The sequence below is a fragment of the Cydia fagiglandana genome, chromosome 9 (genome assembly GCF_963556715.1).
Source record: "Cydia fagiglandana chromosome 9, ilCydFagi1.1, whole genome shotgun sequence".
Lineage (NCBI taxonomy): Eukaryota > Metazoa > Arthropoda > Insecta > Lepidoptera > Tortricidae > Cydia > Cydia fagiglandana.
The window spans coordinates 8,336,460-8,355,798 of record NC_085940.1 but is presented as its reverse complement, the minus strand read 5'-3'; the positions used below and the strand labels follow the sequence as shown (position 1 = coordinate 8,355,798).

General features: G+C 37.7%; 2 protein-coding genes across 2 annotated transcripts; both read right to left on the bottom strand.

Annotated features, from left to right (window-relative positions):
- Nucleotides 1-2,575: 2,575 nt before the first annotated feature.
- On the bottom strand, nt 2,576-5,091 carry LOC134667755 (uncharacterized). The gene is made up of 3 exons (XM_063525173.1): nt 4,835-5,091; nt 2,935-4,054; nt 2,576-2,643 (listed from the first exon to the last, which is right to left on the bottom strand). The coding sequence occupies exons 2-3, from the start codon at nt 4,034-4,036 to the stop codon at nt 2,576-2,578; spliced, it is 1,170 nt and encodes a 389-aa protein (XP_063381243.1). The 5' UTR covers nt 4,037-4,054; nt 4,835-5,091.
- A 5,380-nt stretch (nt 5,092-10,471) lies between these two features.
- LOC134667754 (uncharacterized) lies at nt 10,472-19,150 on the bottom strand. The gene is made up of 12 exons (XM_063525172.1): nt 18,978-19,150; nt 18,576-18,899; nt 17,430-17,605; nt 16,476-17,120; nt 16,111-16,279; nt 15,485-15,648; nt 15,089-15,242; nt 14,466-14,617; nt 13,850-13,906; nt 13,152-13,236; nt 11,446-11,561; nt 10,472-10,982 (listed from the first exon to the last, which is right to left on the bottom strand). Exons 1-12 carry the CDS (start codon nt 19,084-19,086, stop codon nt 10,812-10,814), a joined length of 2,322 nt encoding a protein of 773 aa, XP_063381242.1. The 5' UTR covers nt 19,087-19,150; the 3' UTR covers nt 10,472-10,811.
- Nucleotides 19,151-19,339: the final 189 nt, after the last annotated feature.

Below are 19,339 nucleotides of genomic sequence, written 5' to 3'. Positions count from 1 at the left end.
TGAAGGCACACAGTTCTATCTGTGTCGCAACCTAGCCGCGCCAGCCGCAACCAGTCGGATCCACAGCCCTAAAGGTATATATATGTATCCCAGTCGCAACCAGATACATCTATATCGATCCCTTGGCACACTTAAGAAGTGTTCGCATGCCTAGCCGCGCTAGTCGCAAACCATTCAGATCCACAACGTATATGTATCCTGGCCTCAACCAGATACATCTATATATTGGCATTAGTTGGGGGTGTACTTGTCCCTCGTGAAGGGATATTGGTGCTTAGTCGCAACTAAGCACCCCACGCCTATTGGTGCTTCTAGACCATTTTCTATATGAGGCTAGGCACAAGCCGGCAGACGCATCTCCGACCTGTCCTGAACATATGCAAGCACACCCCAAGCCTATTGGTGCTTCTAGACCATTTTCTATATGAGGCTAGGCACAAGCCGGCAGACGCATCTCCGACCTGTCCTGAACATATGCAAGCACACCCTCTGCCAGTAACACAGCTATATAAATAAATATATGAAAATATGTGCATGGGACTAACCAGTCCTCTTTTAAATACATATACTTAGCTTTGAAAGACGATGGTCTCGCTGTACGAAGCTGGCGTCCAGCACACGTACCACTTTATACAAACCACTTTATATTAAGGACTTTTATTTAATGAATCAATCATAAGTTCACAAACTAACTCGCAAGTTTCATACGAGCGAAAAAAGGAAGTGTGGTTTGCTTACCATAGACAATATAGAAGTTGTTGTTATGTGTTGCCGTTTGTAATATATGCATCGCGGAAGTCCGCGACATACCCGCCGACGCGAGCTATTGTGACGTAGTAAGTGTCGACATTAAATGGCGAGTCCATTCCTGAATTCTCTTCATTGCCTGGATCGCCGCCGTCCTTTTTTGCCTTTCATTATTCTCGTTAACAAGATCATCTGCCGTATCTATGATTTCGTTAATAACGTCCTCGTTTTCTTTTCTTGTGTTTATGCTATGTGCTGCGTCTGTGTCCATACTGTCCATATTATTAGTCTCAACTATGTTCCCCTCCGGTTGAATATTGGAATAATCTTCCTTTTGTACCACTGGTAAGTCCGAATCTTCCTCAACTACCATTCTCTCACTTGTTGAACGACTCGACTTCAGATCGGTGACCTAAAGGGTACAACTGCATTATAGACCTTGTAAATGTACTGTCATCAACACATGGTTCATCGTGAGATCTGATTCTTAGTAGTTTATTTGAATGCTTGTAACATTTCCTTAGACTTCCACGAGTACTGATCCATGAATATGTCTCTGTATTCCTTCATGATAGTCTCACCTCGTCTTCATCTTTCTATGAGCTGTTGTTTAGTTGCAGTGGCTGTAACTGGTGCCTTACTCACTGACATCTGGAGTTCGAGACATCTTCCTGGTGTTAAGAAATCGGCTGGTTTCAATACATGTTCCAAACCAGTACTCATACAAGTCAAGGGTCTTGTGTTCATGACACTTTCCACTTCTTTGATGATAGTCAGTAATTGATTATCGTCAAGCAGATGTTTCTGTAAGTTTCGTTCAAACGACCGCTACATCTAAGGATTCTGTCGACATCTTTGAACAATCTTAGATAGCGAGTAAGATGTGTCTCCTTACCCTCAACTTCATCCGGGTAAAGTGTCTCTATATACTTCTTATTTTTTGTACTTCTGAGCTTATTCTGTTATCCTCACTTGCCTATGTTTCTGAACAGACTTGTCCGGTTTCCTTCTGATACTTATGCGTCTTGCTCAAGCCAATATTCTTATTAAGCTGATTTTTCCGTCTCAGTTCAATCCAACTTTCTGTATGATGTTGTTCGACAGACCCTCCCCCGCTCGAAGAGTAACATCTCTTGCGGGTTGGCAAGTTGGCATGGCCAATTGTGAGAATCTCCTGTCAGAAATTCTGGGCCGCTGAGGTATCATTGGAAATCTTCTGTCGAATTAGTCTGCCTGGTTGCTACATCAGCTGAGTTGTATTCAGACAAAACATATCTTACAGTCAAGTTCTTATTTTCTTGGTTCCTTCTATATCTGTAGATGTTTCATGACATATTGGATTAGTCTGATACCTAAGTCCTAATGGTACCAATTTAGGAATCTTCAGATTATCTTGATCTTTTATGGGTATTAATCTTGACTTGCCAATAACGAAGTTCATCTTGTCTCCTTGAAGTAAATATACTACGGCTGCATACGCTGACATAGACGAATCTATGAAACAGTGAAGTTGGCCGTCTTGGCTATTCGCTATGTTCTTAGGTAGGCATATGCGATGAACTTGCTTAAAGTCTTCAGAACACCTCTCTTTGTATAAGCATACAAGTGTTTTTATCCTTAGGCAAATCATGTCCTTTTCTAAGTCCCATTTTAAATCAAGAGTATTACAGTTTTATCTGTACTAGCATCTGTAATGTTCATCTACATATTTAAGCTCTTTAGAGTTGGAATCTATATTATTTTACTGTCTTTGTATAGACTCATCGCTTTTTTGACTCCATTCGATCCTGTCAGATATTATGTACATAGATGTCGCTGGCTAGACTCTTTAAACATTCATCATTGGTACTGAATAAGTGATGTTCAGATATGATTGCAAAGGGTACACGTATAAATCTGTAATGTATAAGATTCTCTTCTATAGCTAGTTTAGACATATCTTTCAGGCACAGGAATCTTGTGACGATGATGTCTCTGTTGCTTGGAGCAATTTCTTAGGGCACAATGCTCTATTATGCTGATTCCTTTCACCACAGTGATAACAGATGTGTGTTATTCTACATTCATTTTGTCTATGGCCGGGTTTCAGACAAATGTAGCAACGGTTAGGTATTTTACCCTTCCTTTCAGCCAAGGTCTTAAATTTCGGGCAAACGTCATCGTAATGATCCCCTTGACAAAACCTACATTCCAATTTCTTCCGTTTAGCAGATGCTTGTGCGTTGTTCGATACACTATTAGCCTCATATTTCCTTTTCTTAGGCGGGAATGTATTTGAAAAGGTTGATGTATTTTGTCTAAATTTATTTGGTTTTCCTCTCATTTTTGTAACTCTATGTTTGATTCTCTTATCACCGGTGGGTTTCTTCGGATGTTTATCCCTTATGTGTAAAGTCTTAGTGGTAAAGGTTGTTTCCATACCTTTAGTCTCAACGCTTATCCTCTTGGCATCTTCTTTTGCTGATATGATAGCGTTTAGTTGTTTTCTTATTTCCTCAATGGATTCAATCTTCAATTTTAGTTTCATTTCATAAATGATGTCTTCAGGAAACTTTTCCATGAAAAGAAATCTTAAATGGTTTTGATTTGTATCCTCTCCTAGGGACTGTAAGACTCTTAGATGTCTCTCGAGTTCATCTAATGTCTTTCTGCAATCTTCTGGCTTTGTGGCCTTCTTAATCTTATATAAGGAAGAATAGTGGGCATCAACAATCTGCACTCTGTTGCCATATCTCTCTCTCAGAGTATCTATGGCAATCTTATAATTGTCATTCGTGGTTTCTAAACCATCGATTATGGTTTTGGCTTCACCCTTTAACGATGCTTTAAGGTAGAGTAGCTTATCAACATCTTGTATATTCCTTTGATCAATGTTGGAACTGAATTGGTCCCAGAATTGAGTCCATTCTAGAACGTCACCATGAAAAGATATTAAATCTAACTCTGGTAACTTGCTCCTATTTTTTGTAGGATCGGATTTGACTTGTCTTGTATCCTTATCGGCTTGAATTCTTGCATTAAGTTCAGCTAAGACTTCATCACCGTCTAGCTGTATCGCAGTTACATTTGAAATCTCATCGGCGTTAGGATCCTTGGACAGGTTGAAGTACTGATAGAGATCACTTTGGAATCTTCCCAGTATAGATTGTAGTTTGGAGGCGATAATAGCAGCTTGCTCTAGCTGATCTTTTCCCCATGGACGACACGCACATAGCTCTGATGCTTTTACTTGATGCTCTTTGATGTTTGTGGCAAATGTGGACAGGCGATTCAGCAGGATAACTTCCATAGTGTTCTCACTCTCACTCTGGAAATGTATTTTTAAACAAGTTATAACAACAGAACTCAATAATGTTGTCAAGTACTTTATACAAATTTTCATATTTCCACCGAGTGTGAATCACTGTACCAACAGGAATGTCATCATATGACAGATAAAATGTATATGCAAGTAGTTGATATATGAATATTATTCAAAATGAATTCAACTTTCTAATAAGTACAAATAGTACAACAGGACTAACATGATGATGATGATGATGATGAACATAGCATCATGTGTATTAAACATTCTCAAATTACTCATGGAATACCCCAAAATCATTTATAATTATATTAGAGTTTCATACACACCACACACTATGGCATTATTCAAGTATACAACTTGTTCTCATTATCAACTAAGTGTAGTTCCTACTTACAGTACATGTCTGTACTGTTTGTATGGGTATCTGTACATGCATACTAACATTCAGTATTTACCCCACCAAATGTGCAATTTATCTGACATATTCCATATGTTTAAAACACAGACTTCATATCACCAAGTATTTATCATAATAATATGTAATTATTATTTGAATATCACTCTATTATTTCATCATCACTGTAGAACAATATTTAGTACTTATTGTCATATGTTGCATATGTTGCAAGCGCCATCTATTTCTTAGAGATGTAAACACTGTATAAGGTTAACCTTTTGAGTAAATTATTCAACTTCTGAAGAATGCAATTTGACAGTAATAATACACAATATTATGAGGCTGTATACCAAGTTAACGTTATATTAATCGAGTTTACGTACCTTGTGACTTTGGTCTAAGAATATTTATCCTCCTCCTCATGCAGAGAAGTAGCTTGGCGTAGAGACGCCTTGGTTTCACGCTCGACTCGAAAATTGTCAGTTCGTACGCCGACTACGCTGTATTTCTTGAAATTCCTATTTCATAACAATATATTAGTTGGGTTTCGTACTCAAGTGCAACAAACAATTATTCTGAGTATATATAGCCTCTGACCCAACGATATAAGTACCTAATTCCTCTCAAGTATACGAATTAGTGCTTACGCATTTTTTAAATAGTATTAATAGCAACATGTCAAGTCGCATAGAAATAAGTCATATTTCTTTCAAGTAAGATCACTTAAATATCTAATTATTACGTAAATTATCACTGTATCTATGATCCCGTGGGTAAGCACTCACGTTTTTATTTATTTACGCGTCGTAATGGCGTTACTTCTTGTAACGAAGTAATTGCGTGACTATTTCTTTGTTATAATAGTGTATTCGCTCACAATCACACAGGATGCCTAATAATCCTTGTACAGGCTTTGTTTAATTCACATAAAACGAAATTATATAGATCGATAATTAAAATCGATGATTCAAAGTGGATCCTATACCGCATAGGTTTTTACCTGTCACGTTCTCGATTAATTCACTTCCTCAAAATTTCACACAATCACAATGTACTCACCTTTGTTATTTTCACTTTTATTAACAAAACACTGCACAACAATCAAATAACAAAACACTCGTTAAAACTTTCTACAGTTCTTGAACTTGTTCCGCCATCTTGCGAAAATGAACGAACTACGGGAATCATAGAGGTATAATAACATAGAGAAGACACGGGAGTGGCCAAATGACCGAATTACGTAGATTGTTTTTGGTATATTGTCAGGAATGTTAAAACGTGTTTTTAATATTGTCGCATTGCGTATGTTTCGTCCCTCACGGAGGCACGCGCACACCATTTCTATAGGATGCTACTTCTATGACGGAAATACGCTGGCGCCAAGCCGGCGCCACACATATGAAAAAATGGCGCGAGAAATTGAATCATCAAGTCGTATTTAATTTTGGGTCATAAATTCGTAATTTATTTATCACATAATATTCAAAGTCGTGATATCGTAAATATGACTTTCGCGAAATAATTCGGTATAACTTTCAAACGCAATATTCATCCTGTAAAGTTCAAAATCGTTTAGCAATATACAAACATCTAAATGTACGATATGTCAATTATAGGTGGCAGTGGCAGCACTGTATGAACAACACTATCCACAGGGTGACCTTTGACCTCTTCAGAATTTATGTGGGTTTGAATCAAAATCCAAGACACTCTTCCACCAATTTTTGTACCGACGTTGATACAAAATGCTAAGATAAATTGATTGCCTGAATTCAAGTTACTTAAGGTTCTAAGACCTTATTAAATGAAATATGAGTCTACTATCAACTTAACATGTATACTTGCATCTTAAAGAACTCATTTCTACTTCGCTTATATTATTAGGAGAGAGGTCAGTTAATCTATGGATAATGTGGTTCATACCTTATTATAATGCTGAGTATGGAGTATTTCTCCCCGTTCATGAGCTCCAAGCGTAGCTGCCAGCTCTAACTTGCTCATATGCCACCACCTGTGTTGAAAATATATTTATGACCATGGGTCACTAAATTATCCCTAGCCTATATCACATTATAACACATATATAATATCTCAAGGCAAATGCAGAACATTGTAACATGTAGGTATATGTAGGGATAGATAGCCAGAAATTCATATTCATAGTAAGATACCACATTGTCCCGCAGGACTCAAATATACATATATATAGGTATGCAAGTCTGCATAAGATAGTCACAATTCTATATGTCTCAGAAAGTCTCATAAGTTAAACCTTTGCACCAGATAAGGGGTGCTGTGACCTGGTCGCAACCAGTCACATCTATATACGGATCTGAAGGCACACAGTTCTATCTGTGTCGCAACCTAGCCGCGCCAGCCGCAACCAGTCGGATCCACAGCCCTAAAGGTATATATATGTATCCCAGTCGCAACCAGATACATCTATATCGATCCCTTGGCACACTTAAGAAGTGTTCGCATGCCTAGCCGCGCTAGTCGCAAACCATTCAGATCCACAACGTATATGTATCCTGGCCTCAACCAGATACATCTATATATTGGCATTAGTTGGGGGTGTACTTGTCCCTCGTGAAGGGATATTGGTGCTTAGTCGCAACTAAGCACCCCACGCCTATTGGTGCTTCTAGACCATTTTCTATATGAGGCTAGGCACAAGCCGGCAGACGCATCTCCGACCTGTCCTGAACATATGCAAGCACACCCCAAGCCTATTGGTGCTTCTAGACCATTTTCTATATGAGGCTAGGCACAAGCCGGCAGACGCATCTCCGACCTGTCCTGAACATATGCAAGCACACCCTCTGCCAGTAACACAGCTATATAAATAAATATATGAAAATATGTGCATGGGACTAACCAGTCCTCTTTTAAATACATATACTTAGCTTTGAAAGACGATGGTCTCGCTGTACGAAGCTGGCGTCCAGCACACGTACCACTTTATACAAACCACTTTATATTAAGGACTTTTATTTAATGAATCAATCATAAGTTCACAAACTAACTCGCAAGTTTCATACGAGCGAAAAAAGGAAGTGTGGTTTGCTTACCATAGACAATATAGAAGTTGTTGTTATGTGTTGCCGTTTGTAATATATGCATCGCGGAAGTCCGCGACACAGGCCCCCTGTGGTAATACCAATACCTCCTACATATATACCTATAAATAGATAATCAAAAAACCCTAATAACATAAAAAACTACCTACCTTTTTATACATACTTAAGTAAGTTTGTACCTACCTGTAGTTTTCCTGGTGGCGAGATACGTTACGTACAATATGTTAACAGAAAAACGTTCGTTCGCATGTGACACCACCTTCATTGCCAATGCACAATGCTGGCGATCGAGCCTCACACGAGCTGATTTATCAGAAATTTAGACTCTTTCACTGCTCATTCAAACTCATTCAGCTGGACACTGGAGGCCTACAGCCCGATTCGAACGTTAAGATTCAATTAATAGATCTAGAAACGATATGGATTAGATAAATGTCAGTGTCAAATGTGTCGTTTCTTCAGATCTATTAACTGACGTATCTTAAAGTTCGAATCGGGCTGCGGTAATTTTTTTTCTTCGTACTTATCAGTGGCGGCGCGTCAAACATATCCATAGGCAAGCCGGGACTAATTTGGCTTACATATTTTCTTTACAACTCTGCTCAAACGTCCAAAACCAGGCAAGCCGGTGGGAATCGGCTTTTATGGACGCGCCGCCACTGGTACTTATATATATGACATTTATTTCGTTTTATTGATTACTTATGTTTGTCTGTGTTATTTCAATCATAAGGCACGTATATAAATTACAACACTTCGTAATTATAGTACCTAGACAAAGACAATGGAGACAATAAAATAACACTGATATACAGTCAGCAGCAGAAGTCGCTATACACTCCAGGTGCTCAAAGACAGGTAAACGTTTAAACTGTCAAAAAGTTGTTGACTGTCATGGTAGTATTTACTTGTGAGCGCTCAACGTGTCACAAATATGTTAACAGTCGCTATTCATTAATTTCTACACTTACAACAAGTCATTGATACCTTAGCTGTCAAAAAACCAATGGTATCTAAGCGGTCAACGTGTCAAATATATCTGAACAATATGGAAAAATAGACTTTAAAGCATACAGGTATGGTCGAATATTGAATAAAAGATAGCCATGCTAATTTCAGGTAAAGCGTTTTGACAATCATCGAAAGCAGTACAGTCTTGTCATCACATACATCTATCTCACGTTTTGCCCTTCAACCATTTGACAGGAGCCTCTCGGTCAACTTACTGCAAACTATTTCTTTTAACAGAATCGTCAAGACGAATGACACATAGCAAAAGCTAACTGAAGCCGAATTTAGAGCCAATTGTCAAGGCACGTCGTGGTCTCAGTAACAGGCGTTTGCTTTTCAAAGCAGAGACCGCGGGTTCAAATCTCAGTCGTACGCACCTAGAGATTACAGCATTTTTTTTTTGGATCTCATTTCTATTATTAATTTGTGTCTTCTGGTTTTATGTTAATTTCGCATTAGTTTATATAATTTTTGAAGATAATGTCACACGTAGCGTATGTACGACTTTCTATCAGGACGTTGTAGGTTTGAACCCGCAGTGGGCGTTACTTAGATTACTCCTGTGCGGAATGCCATTTGATATTTACTACTCAAAAATCACGTTTGTTGTATGGGAGCCCCACTTAAATCTTTATTTTATTCTGTTTTTAGTATTTCTTGTTACTTATAATAGCGTCAACAGAAATACATCATTTGTGAAAATTTGAACTGTCTAGCTATCGCGGTTCCTGAGATACAGCCTGGTGACAGACGGACGGACGGACGGATGTCGATGGACAGACGGACGGACAGCAGAGTCTTAGTAATAGGGTCCCGTTTTACCCTTTGGGTACGGAACCCTAAAAATGCTGGTCTCTTCGAAAACTGACTAAATTAAATTAAAGGATATGAAAACAATGCATTTTATTAATTTCAGACATCATGTTTCATAGTAACATTTATTGCTTAAGACCTGCACAATCGATATCTAAATAGAAATAGTCTTAGTTTTATTTTTCAAAACGTTCGGGGTTCGATTCCCGAGCTGAGTACACATTTTTTTTAATGTATGAATGCAGTTTTTCGTGTTACTAAAATCGATGACATGATTCCTAAGAAGAGATCGGTGTATATCGTATAGTATCAGATTTTCCCATACTGGCCGATCTAAATGGGCCACCCTGTATAGTATATTTTACTACAATAAGTGGGCTAAATAAATATATTAACATAGGTATATAATATGATCAACGGTTTGGAAGAACAGCTGCATATGACAGTTAAAATAAAAAAACCGATCATTCTAGTAGAACCTACTTATTTATTGTATAAGTTTGACACTTAACGATAAAATACTTCTTTAAGAAAGGAGGTGTCAATTCGTAGTGCTACAGTATTTATTTTAAAGTTAAACAGATAAAATGTTGATGCTTAGTTACCATTGAAATAACAACTGCTTAGCAACTGGTGGCACCCTGGCTGCTGACGTACGTGATTGGCAGTGCGTGTAGGTATTAATGACAGCAGCTTGAATTTGATTGCTTAGTTACCACTGACTTTTTAACCGTTATTGTCATTGTGATTAAATAAGGGTGTATGTGTTAAAGAAAAACTCAGAAGTTAAGATATTTGTGACGAACTGAAAGCCTACGTGAAAATGACATCTTAGATGTCCTTATTTTTGTGACGATTGAACTGTATATGTTTTCTTGGACACCTTGCCCGCTCAGGTATATCTGCTGCTGACTGTACATAATACAAAAAGTCATAAGACAAAAAGTTTTATTAGACAAATTAAGTACAAATAATAGTTTTAGCTATAAAATTATAACAAATCTCATAAACCAGTTTATACTCCAAAGAAACAGCGATGCGCGTGCGATAGTTTAGATTAGAAATAAGATTAATCTTTGTAGATTTCATGTATAAAAAGGTATAACATATATCGTCCATATAAATAAATAAAAAAACGAGTTGTTTTAATAACAAATCATTATTTTTATGCCATATTTCGTCATTTCCGAAATGCCAATCAAGCCTGCACGAATGCCACTGCATCATTGGTTAAGTCGTTCATCATGTGGGCACTGTGGGCACATACCCTTATAAGTTTGTCATTGTGGTAATTGGATGTTTACTTACCGAGAAAACATTTATCCTTTTACATTCTAGCTAAATGAAACAGGGATATGAAACTTTCACTTGGAGTTAACCTTGCAGTCCCTTATATTTCTGATCCCCTAAACTCCTCTGTAACTTGAGGCATGTCTTCTATCAGTCTACCTTTGGTTCAACTGTTAAAGATGAGTATTGCAGCAGAAAGAATGAAAAGGTTTGGGAAAATGTTCTCGGCGCCTGACAGGGTAGGGGAGGCCGGGTTAAGTGCTTTAATTTCCATTGGTCCCATGTTGTTCTCCAATAGTAGAGTGTCCATCGCTGCATACGCTTCGTGAACGACGTGCTGTTAAACGAGGGAAAAATTATAAAGAGCAATCGTTTTATATTTGAGTTATTGACAATATTGGGTTTCGATAACTGTATAGTACTTACAGTACCTATACTTGAACGATCTAAGTACTTTTAGACTAGGTTTTTAGAGTTTGTTTTGACAAAGAACACAACTATGACTACACCTGCTTATAACAACTAACATAGATGTACGTATGTACGAGTAAGTTCACTACGTTCCGTACCCACTTTTTACAATACAATTTAGTAGTTTTAAAGCGATATTTGACTTAACACGTTCACTGTCCGTGCCTCGTGTATAGGTCATGAGAAGCCTCTATTACAGAGCCGTAAGGTTGACAATTCAGATTGGGACAGTGAATGTGTTAAATGCATAATAAGCAATACCTACGCATAAGCAACCATTTACTCGTATCGTCATTATGATTACACAAAATGTGCGCATAATAACTCACTTCCGACATTAGTTTCGAGTTGTGGGAGTCAGTGGCTCGGAACATCATGATGGTGTAGGTATTGTCAATGCCTAAGTGGCCGTCGATCCAGTCTTCAATCCCGCCAGCGTACAGCGCTGTAATAAAAGATTTAAGTACGTAGATTAACCTCTTGTCTGTGTATGATAAGGAATCTTAGTCATCCTTTTGTATTTCGAGAAATGGTTTTTCTGCTCTATATAGGGCTGCCGTTCGTCTGGGTTTCTCCAGATTTGTCCTAATTTGGAGACCGTCCGCGAGCCGTCCGGGGGGGTTATCAAAAAGTGTACGGGGAAAACCCTTTGAGGAAACACCTTATTGAATTTAATTATTTACCGGCATTATTGTATACAAAGTAGGTAAAAACCGCATAAATACACGTCCGGAAAAATGCGATTTACGCCAAATGTCCGGGTTTTTTTAGTCTATGTCCGGGTTCGGCGAATTTAGAGATGGCAGCCCTTCTATGCAGCACAACCGAGATTTTAACCCACGATTTTAACCACCACCAAGGACGATAGAAATTCTTTCTTGCCACCACATACCACAGTTATAAGAACCCGCCGTCAAAAAGTCACCCTCATACAATCGAAGTGCCCGCCCCCGTTCAGCATGTCGTTTTAAAATAAGAGCATAGCTGCAGCGGTTATGTTCTTGTGACTCTCCTCTGAAACAGATATGTTTGCGGGCGAAGGAAGGGCCTCCTCTAATATAGGAACTCAGAAAGTTTTCAGACTTGACGGACGGGAGACGCATTGTTCGAGAGCTGCACCGCTTAATTGACTTGAAAGATTTTTGAGTGTCAATCACGTATTGTTACTACTGGAAAACCACGCATGGAACAGTTCCAAACAACCTAAATCATCTGATCAAACCTAATCCTATCCGTCTAATTATGCGCCTATTATCGTAGCATAACAATTCCGGACAGATCATAAAATGGCCAATTATACGATCTGGCTACAACAGATGATGTGGGTAGTTTTGACTTCGTGAATCACTAAAGCAAATAGTCGCAACAACGTAGTAGGTACAGTCACTTGCAATAACATGCAACTTAAGGCCGCAAAAATATCTGATACGATCTTATTTGTAGAGCCATAAGAGTGTGTCACACATTTTTGCGGTCTTTGAAGAGTAACATTGCATTGTATTGTACTCTAAGTAGGGCAAACCTTGGCTATTCGGTGATACTTGGTTATCCGGTGATAGTCAGTTTTAATGTGTTTTATCCGCGTTACCTGGTAATTATATTACTTAAAACCATATTACACCACATTAGTCACATCCATGGTATCTCTTAAACATTGTTTTAAGCAATAAAATTACCGGGTAACTCGGCTAAAAGACAATAAAACTGACTATCACCGAATAACTACGTATCCCCGAATGGCCAAGGTTTGCCCTACCTAAATAGTATGACTTACCTACTTACCTCTAACTAGTGTAAATATATGACAGAATCATAGATGCTATGATGAAACTGATGAACTTTTTCAGCTCGTGTAGGTAAATAATTATATTTCTTACTTCTCTATCTTAATTTTCGTTAAATGCATTTATTCACTTTTCAGATCTATGAGTACACATACGTACATTGTAATAATGAACTGATGAAAATGGAAATACAGACTACGAGTACTGTAATATAATATTATGGAAATAATATAATATACATGCATCCTTACGTAGGAATTCTGAAGTTTGTCCGGCGACGTACGGACGGCCGCTGATACCGAAGGCAGCCGCAGCCGCCCGAGACGCCCTCTTTCTCTGTTGTGCACACAGACAGTAAATATAATAAAAACTTTAAAAAAACCGGTTAACGTAACTAAAGAACGGGAATAAAACTGTGAACTTATGCAGAGGAGCAATTTTTAAAACGGTTAGAGCCGAATAGCGACTAGGGGTTATTCTCACTAGTTACCACCGAGTTGTTACCAGTGGTAATTACTGGGATTTTTTTCCTATCTTTTACCACTGGTAACTACTGGGAAAAAAATCCCAGTAGTTAGCACCAATTCGATTTGGTGGTCACAAGTCCACCACAAGAGTTCCGCGTTCTACTGAAGGCTTGAAATACACACGCAATATACGCACGGCAGCGTGCGAATTCTGTTCGTGCGTTCCATTTTCGTTTGTGTTAGTGCGTAGATTAATTTCTAATGAAGATTGAGATCAAAAGAGGCAATATTTTGGGGCACCTGATACAACACAAACAAGTTGGATAAATGGACCTTACCCCACCGTTAAGACAACATGTCGTTCATCTTCAGAAGGTTAATTTCTTTGGAAGCCTAGAGGCATTTAAAAAAGGGAGGATTACTTGATAGTTTACCTACCTAGGCTTTTAACTCTAAATAATGTATGTGACAAGCATTCTTACATAATTAGCATCGAAGGCACGCTTCTTTCTCGTGTGCGAATAAGGATACATGACTCCCTGAAATGAAAGATGGGTTCTTAAATCATTACAGCCTTACACATTTATTGGGTTTTTATACAAGCCGCGCTCAGCTTACTGCGAGCTTACTTAGAGTAAGTATAGCGCCTGGATAAAATGTAATGGCAAAAATTTTAAGCATAATATATGCTTTATTGCTTACACCAATTAATAGGTAATTCATTAATTTTCACATTTCAACCCCCTTTCTCACCCTCTTTAGGGATGATCCGAAATTATAAAAATATAAAATAAAAAAAACCTTTTATTTCTTGCATAAATTTTACAAAATGTAGTAAGGCCTCCCCAACATATAAACTATTCTATATATGTGTCGCTTAACTTCAAACTCGGGTAAATCCATTGGACCCTCTCAGCAAATATCTACCCTATTACGTTTTCTTAATACCAAAAACGCATAATCTGACAGATGGATTTACCCGAGTTTGAAGTTAAGCGACTCATATGTCCTTCCCCGGGATTTAAACTATATCGCTGTTTTCAACTTCAGTTCCGCAGTCAAACTATAAATAATGGTATAAGATATAGATGTGCTAACTAGTACGTCGCCCTCCTTGAAGGCAATGAACATGGATATAGGCATCTTCTGCTCGTGAAGGAAGGTGGTGAGGGCACGTGTCTCTCGCTCGCTGAGTTGTCGCGGCCCCGCATACAGGTCTCCGCACGGGTGCTCTGCGCGAAGCTCCTCCGCTATGCACAAAATTCATAATCAAAACATAAATAGGGAAGCTCGTTTATAAAATACGAGCTTAAAAATACACAAACATGGACCCTAAAATAATACACTTCTTTAGACAGTAGGTATAAGTAGGCAGGTAGATATAAAATACGATAAAAGTATCAGGATTAAATAGATAACAATTATTATCAGTTCCTTTAAAGAAGAAAAACTACACTATCTTCTTAATACACGTGAGGCCGTTCTTTATAAATTAGATATAAGATATACATATATGTAAATCATAAAGATAATGATTATTGATGATAATACAAATACGTCTTTTACACGCCTTTTGAAGGTGTCTATTAGATTAGTACGTAAAATATAGGTATGTAATATATAATATGGTTCTTTGGTGCGGTAAAGATGAAAGATACGCTGCTAAGATATGTAGATTTTAATGTATGGAATGTACAGGCAAATTAACAGCAGGCATAAACCTGATATCCATTGGTATTCAAAGTTGCGGTCAAGATTCACGCCATAACAAGGCTGCACGATGCATCGAAAACCATGCGACTCGCAGGCCTTGCACGATCTGCGCCCACCGCACACCTCCCAAGATTGTTGAAGATTCTTCTTCCATTCACGACGCTGAGTAATTTAATCATGTTAATTAGTGTTTCAATGTTAATTAGTGATTAGATTGTGTTACTAACTGAGATAACTATGTACATATGTAATTGATAACGTAATCGATATACTTACTTATACGGATAGGAAAACCTTATTCAATTTTATTTAAATTTTCAAAATAAAAATGTGGATTAAAAAATCAGGAACTGGAGGAGGGGAACAAATGTGTGCTTAATTCAGGATTCATCTGAAATACATACTTGCGTAAACGTCATGGAGTAGTCATATCCATCCGGGTTGAACACAGGGATGATCCAAAGTCTGAATTTTTTGAGCAAGTCGATTTGAGTGTCAGTATGATCAATCAGCTGATACAGGAGGTACATGGCTGCTGACACAGCATGGTGGTCCCGACCTTGAATACCTGCCAAAAAAATTCAACAATCTAATCCGAATGCCAATCTCCTCATCGGTTTATATTTTGGAGGCGTTATACCTACTCGCATTTATGAAAGCGTGAAAGTCACACTTTCTGATGTTTTCTGATATTCTGTCAAAGTCAGTCAATATGCGAGGACCAGAAGACCTGACCTTAAAAATGGTTAATTCTTATACTTTTTAGTTGTGAGGAACCCTCAGGACGAGACGGGAGGAGGCCCTCAAACATGCTCTTTCCAATTTTTTGATAAAACTGCTATTTTTCTTCATACCTTACACTCTTAAATGTTACCTACAGTGAATTGGCAGATTGATTGTTACAAAGACAAGTGGATAAGAAGAGATGAACTTATGTTAGACATCCTCTTAGACTGACATGTGAAGAGAATTACCATAAGGTTATCACATCGAATTAAAGTTTAAACCTAATTAAGCAGTTGGGCTGTACCTGCAACTATCATTACGATTTCCTTGGCTGATGCGACCTGACCGCTGCTTGGGTCGTCTACTATCATCATGTATATCGGATTATCCATGGTGGTTAAATTATTTGCAGTTATATCAATCAACTTTACTATGGGGCTTTTCGCTTCCCATTGCTTTAACTGCCGTACTATCTGTAACAAAAATCGATTCAGTTTACCTTGGATACCTAATAGTTTAGTTTTGAACGGTATCCTCAGTATTTTTTAAGGAGTACCTTGATGCTGCCTCAATGTAAAACAATGTTTATTCAATTCAAGATTGTGCCAGCTATGTCCCATATCGGCCCAAACACTAATAGGTAATCTACCATTTTAAAAGTGCACATACCTCTGGAAGTGTTTGAGGCGAATTAAATCTCAATGGCCTATAATTTAGCAAACTGCACGTGGATTGCGTTTTGGCCGCTCGAGCCTTTATTGTTTTCAATTTTAGTGGGATGGTAGGCGATATCTGAGTGACACTAGAAATACTGTCAGTAGACTGACAGACTGTTGTAGACTCTGTAACCTCAGTTCTTCTATTATTATACTTCAAATCAATATCAAGACTGTCAATTTCTTCATCCGACTCCGTATCCACAACTCTATTTGCTTGTTTATCTATTTGTGCGTCATCTTCTGGTAAATCTTCTGTTTTATTTTTACCGTCATCAACTTCACTATCATCATCGTTATACAACGTAATATGATAATTATCCATATCGAGATCCGTCGTCTGCCGCGTGGGAATATTTTCTGTTTCGTCAGTTAAAGCGAGAACATTGGTAACAAATTCTGGTGAATTTGTTGGAGTCGCCTTTGTATCAGTTTGTATTTCATACCTTGCTAAAGGTGATAGAAAAGCTTTTAATTCTCTTGCATCATCAGACTGTAACATATTAAAATCTTGCACATCCAAGCTTGTTCGCGTATGATCAATATCCGTCGAAGGCAGAGCTCGTGAAGGAGTAAATTGAAGAATCCTTTTCGTTACCTATTACATCATTATAACTAGTCAGTCATGTAAAATTTCAACTGATATAAAATTTTATGACGAGAAAAATGCACACGACATCATTTTGCAGCGACACAGCAATAGGATACAAGAAGCACTACAGTCTGAATCTGCTGATTCGATGCCTATAGTATTAGTAAGTAAATTAGTAAGTAATATTGTTTGTAATATAATAATAACTATTATTGTGTGTGTTGCAAAATAATTGCATTGAAGGATATCCATGAGAGTATCGCTGCAAAATATGACCGTAAATGAAGGTTGGTTCTAAGTAATTGTGGTATTTACACTAGGTGGAGTAACCGGTGGTGCCAGTGATGTCAGTCTTGGATAGAAAGCAACAGGAGTGATTGGTGCGAACTGTTGAGCAAGAGCTGGAGTTCTAGTTATGAAATGTGGACCAGCTGGAGGACTTTCATCCCTGTTAGAATGTTTTTGCAAAGGAAATGGTGGGCGTACGTGTCCTGTAATCAACAAAATTATCGTGTTAACTCACATTATAGACGGGTCTAACGCGAATTATATTCAATTACCTATAATTATTGAGTTAATATGTATTCAAAACGCGAAAGTTTAAAATATTATAAAATTATCGTGATACCAATATATTTTGTAACATACTTGTATCAGGCACTAGCTTGTGCCGGCGACTTCGTCTGGGTGAAATTGTTATTTAAAGGTTTGCGAACAGTTGCTTTAAAAAAATACTTATAAATGAAAAGTTTTAAAATAAGATTGTTTAAGTATTCACCCAATTACAGGCAAACACGGCATGCATGTAACAGGTGTTGCTTACATATGTTTTTTTTATCCTAAGTACAAAATATAAATCAACGTGATGCTGAAATTACGCAGTAAAATACAGAAAATAAGCTTTACTAAGCTCTAGTGAGATTGATACTATCTGTAGTTTAAGTTAGTATAAGTTTACAATTGTTACGTTAGGTTCTGTAGGAAGCAGGTGGACAAATTATGAATTCGAATATAAGTAGAAAATATTTTTATTTCCAAACTTTCAATTTGGAAATAAAAATATTCTATTCCCTTACAAAAATATGAGAAGTTTCCGATGTGCAGATTTTGCGAGGTTGGAAACTTTCTGACAGCACATCAGTAGGTACATATTTAGGTAACTGTGATGCCGCCGGTACGTGGAATTAGGTACATCATTCAGGCCGGTGTGACATACGATCAGCGCTCCCCGACAGGAGAGACAGTTGCTACACTGAGAATCCCCCAACCACAAAGAACAACTAATACAACTATATTAGCACCCAAACAAAGCCCGACAAAAAACCTTAACGAATTATCATCCAAAAGCGCCACGACCACAAAGAGCTTTATTTAATTATACTTAATTTAATGTTTTAGTTAATTAATTAATTAAAGGTAAGGTAGGTTAACATTTTTGTAATTGTTAATTAAAGTAATTACCTTGAACTTCTTTTATTGGGGGATATATGATATCGTTGTCTCCCGTTGTCCTGACAGTGGTCGGGGGAACAAACCGGGTGTATTCAACGGGTGTCGTATCAAAGTCTGACGCTCCTGACGTCGGCACTGGCGGTACAATGGCTCCACCGATTATTATCCGTTCCCCTGCCTTGGTCCCCGGCTGTATATTAATACCGACGACCGGAGTGGAATAAGTTGGACTGAAGACTTCGTCATCTACTTTTACGATGAACTCTCGCTTCGACGTCACTAAATTCGACTGCCACCTCGTGTACTCTGGCAATTGTCTTTTACCGCGTAGTACTACAAAACAATAAGGTAAACATTAGGTATCCTGCATTTTTCATTGAAAATTATCTAGATAAATGTACGAGTACTTACACGTTACATGATCCATTGGATCATATTGGTCTTGAATGCTGATATTGGTTTGTATGCTGACACATATCTGTGTAAAATCTAAAACTATCAAAAATATGTGTAATTTCATGATAAAATTCTATCCATCATCCCTTGACATCTATCAATACAAGTTTAGACAATTACGTTTTCTTCTTTTATAGGTAATCACTTTTTCTGATGCCGCCAGTGATACATTTACCTATTATATTTAATATTACTCTTTGGATACGTTCAACATATTCTGCAAGAATATGTGTTACAATATTTAGTTACAGAGCAGAGGAGGACTTTCGTTCTCTTCTCATAAAATAATTATTTTACTGACTTTTACCTTGGTTTAA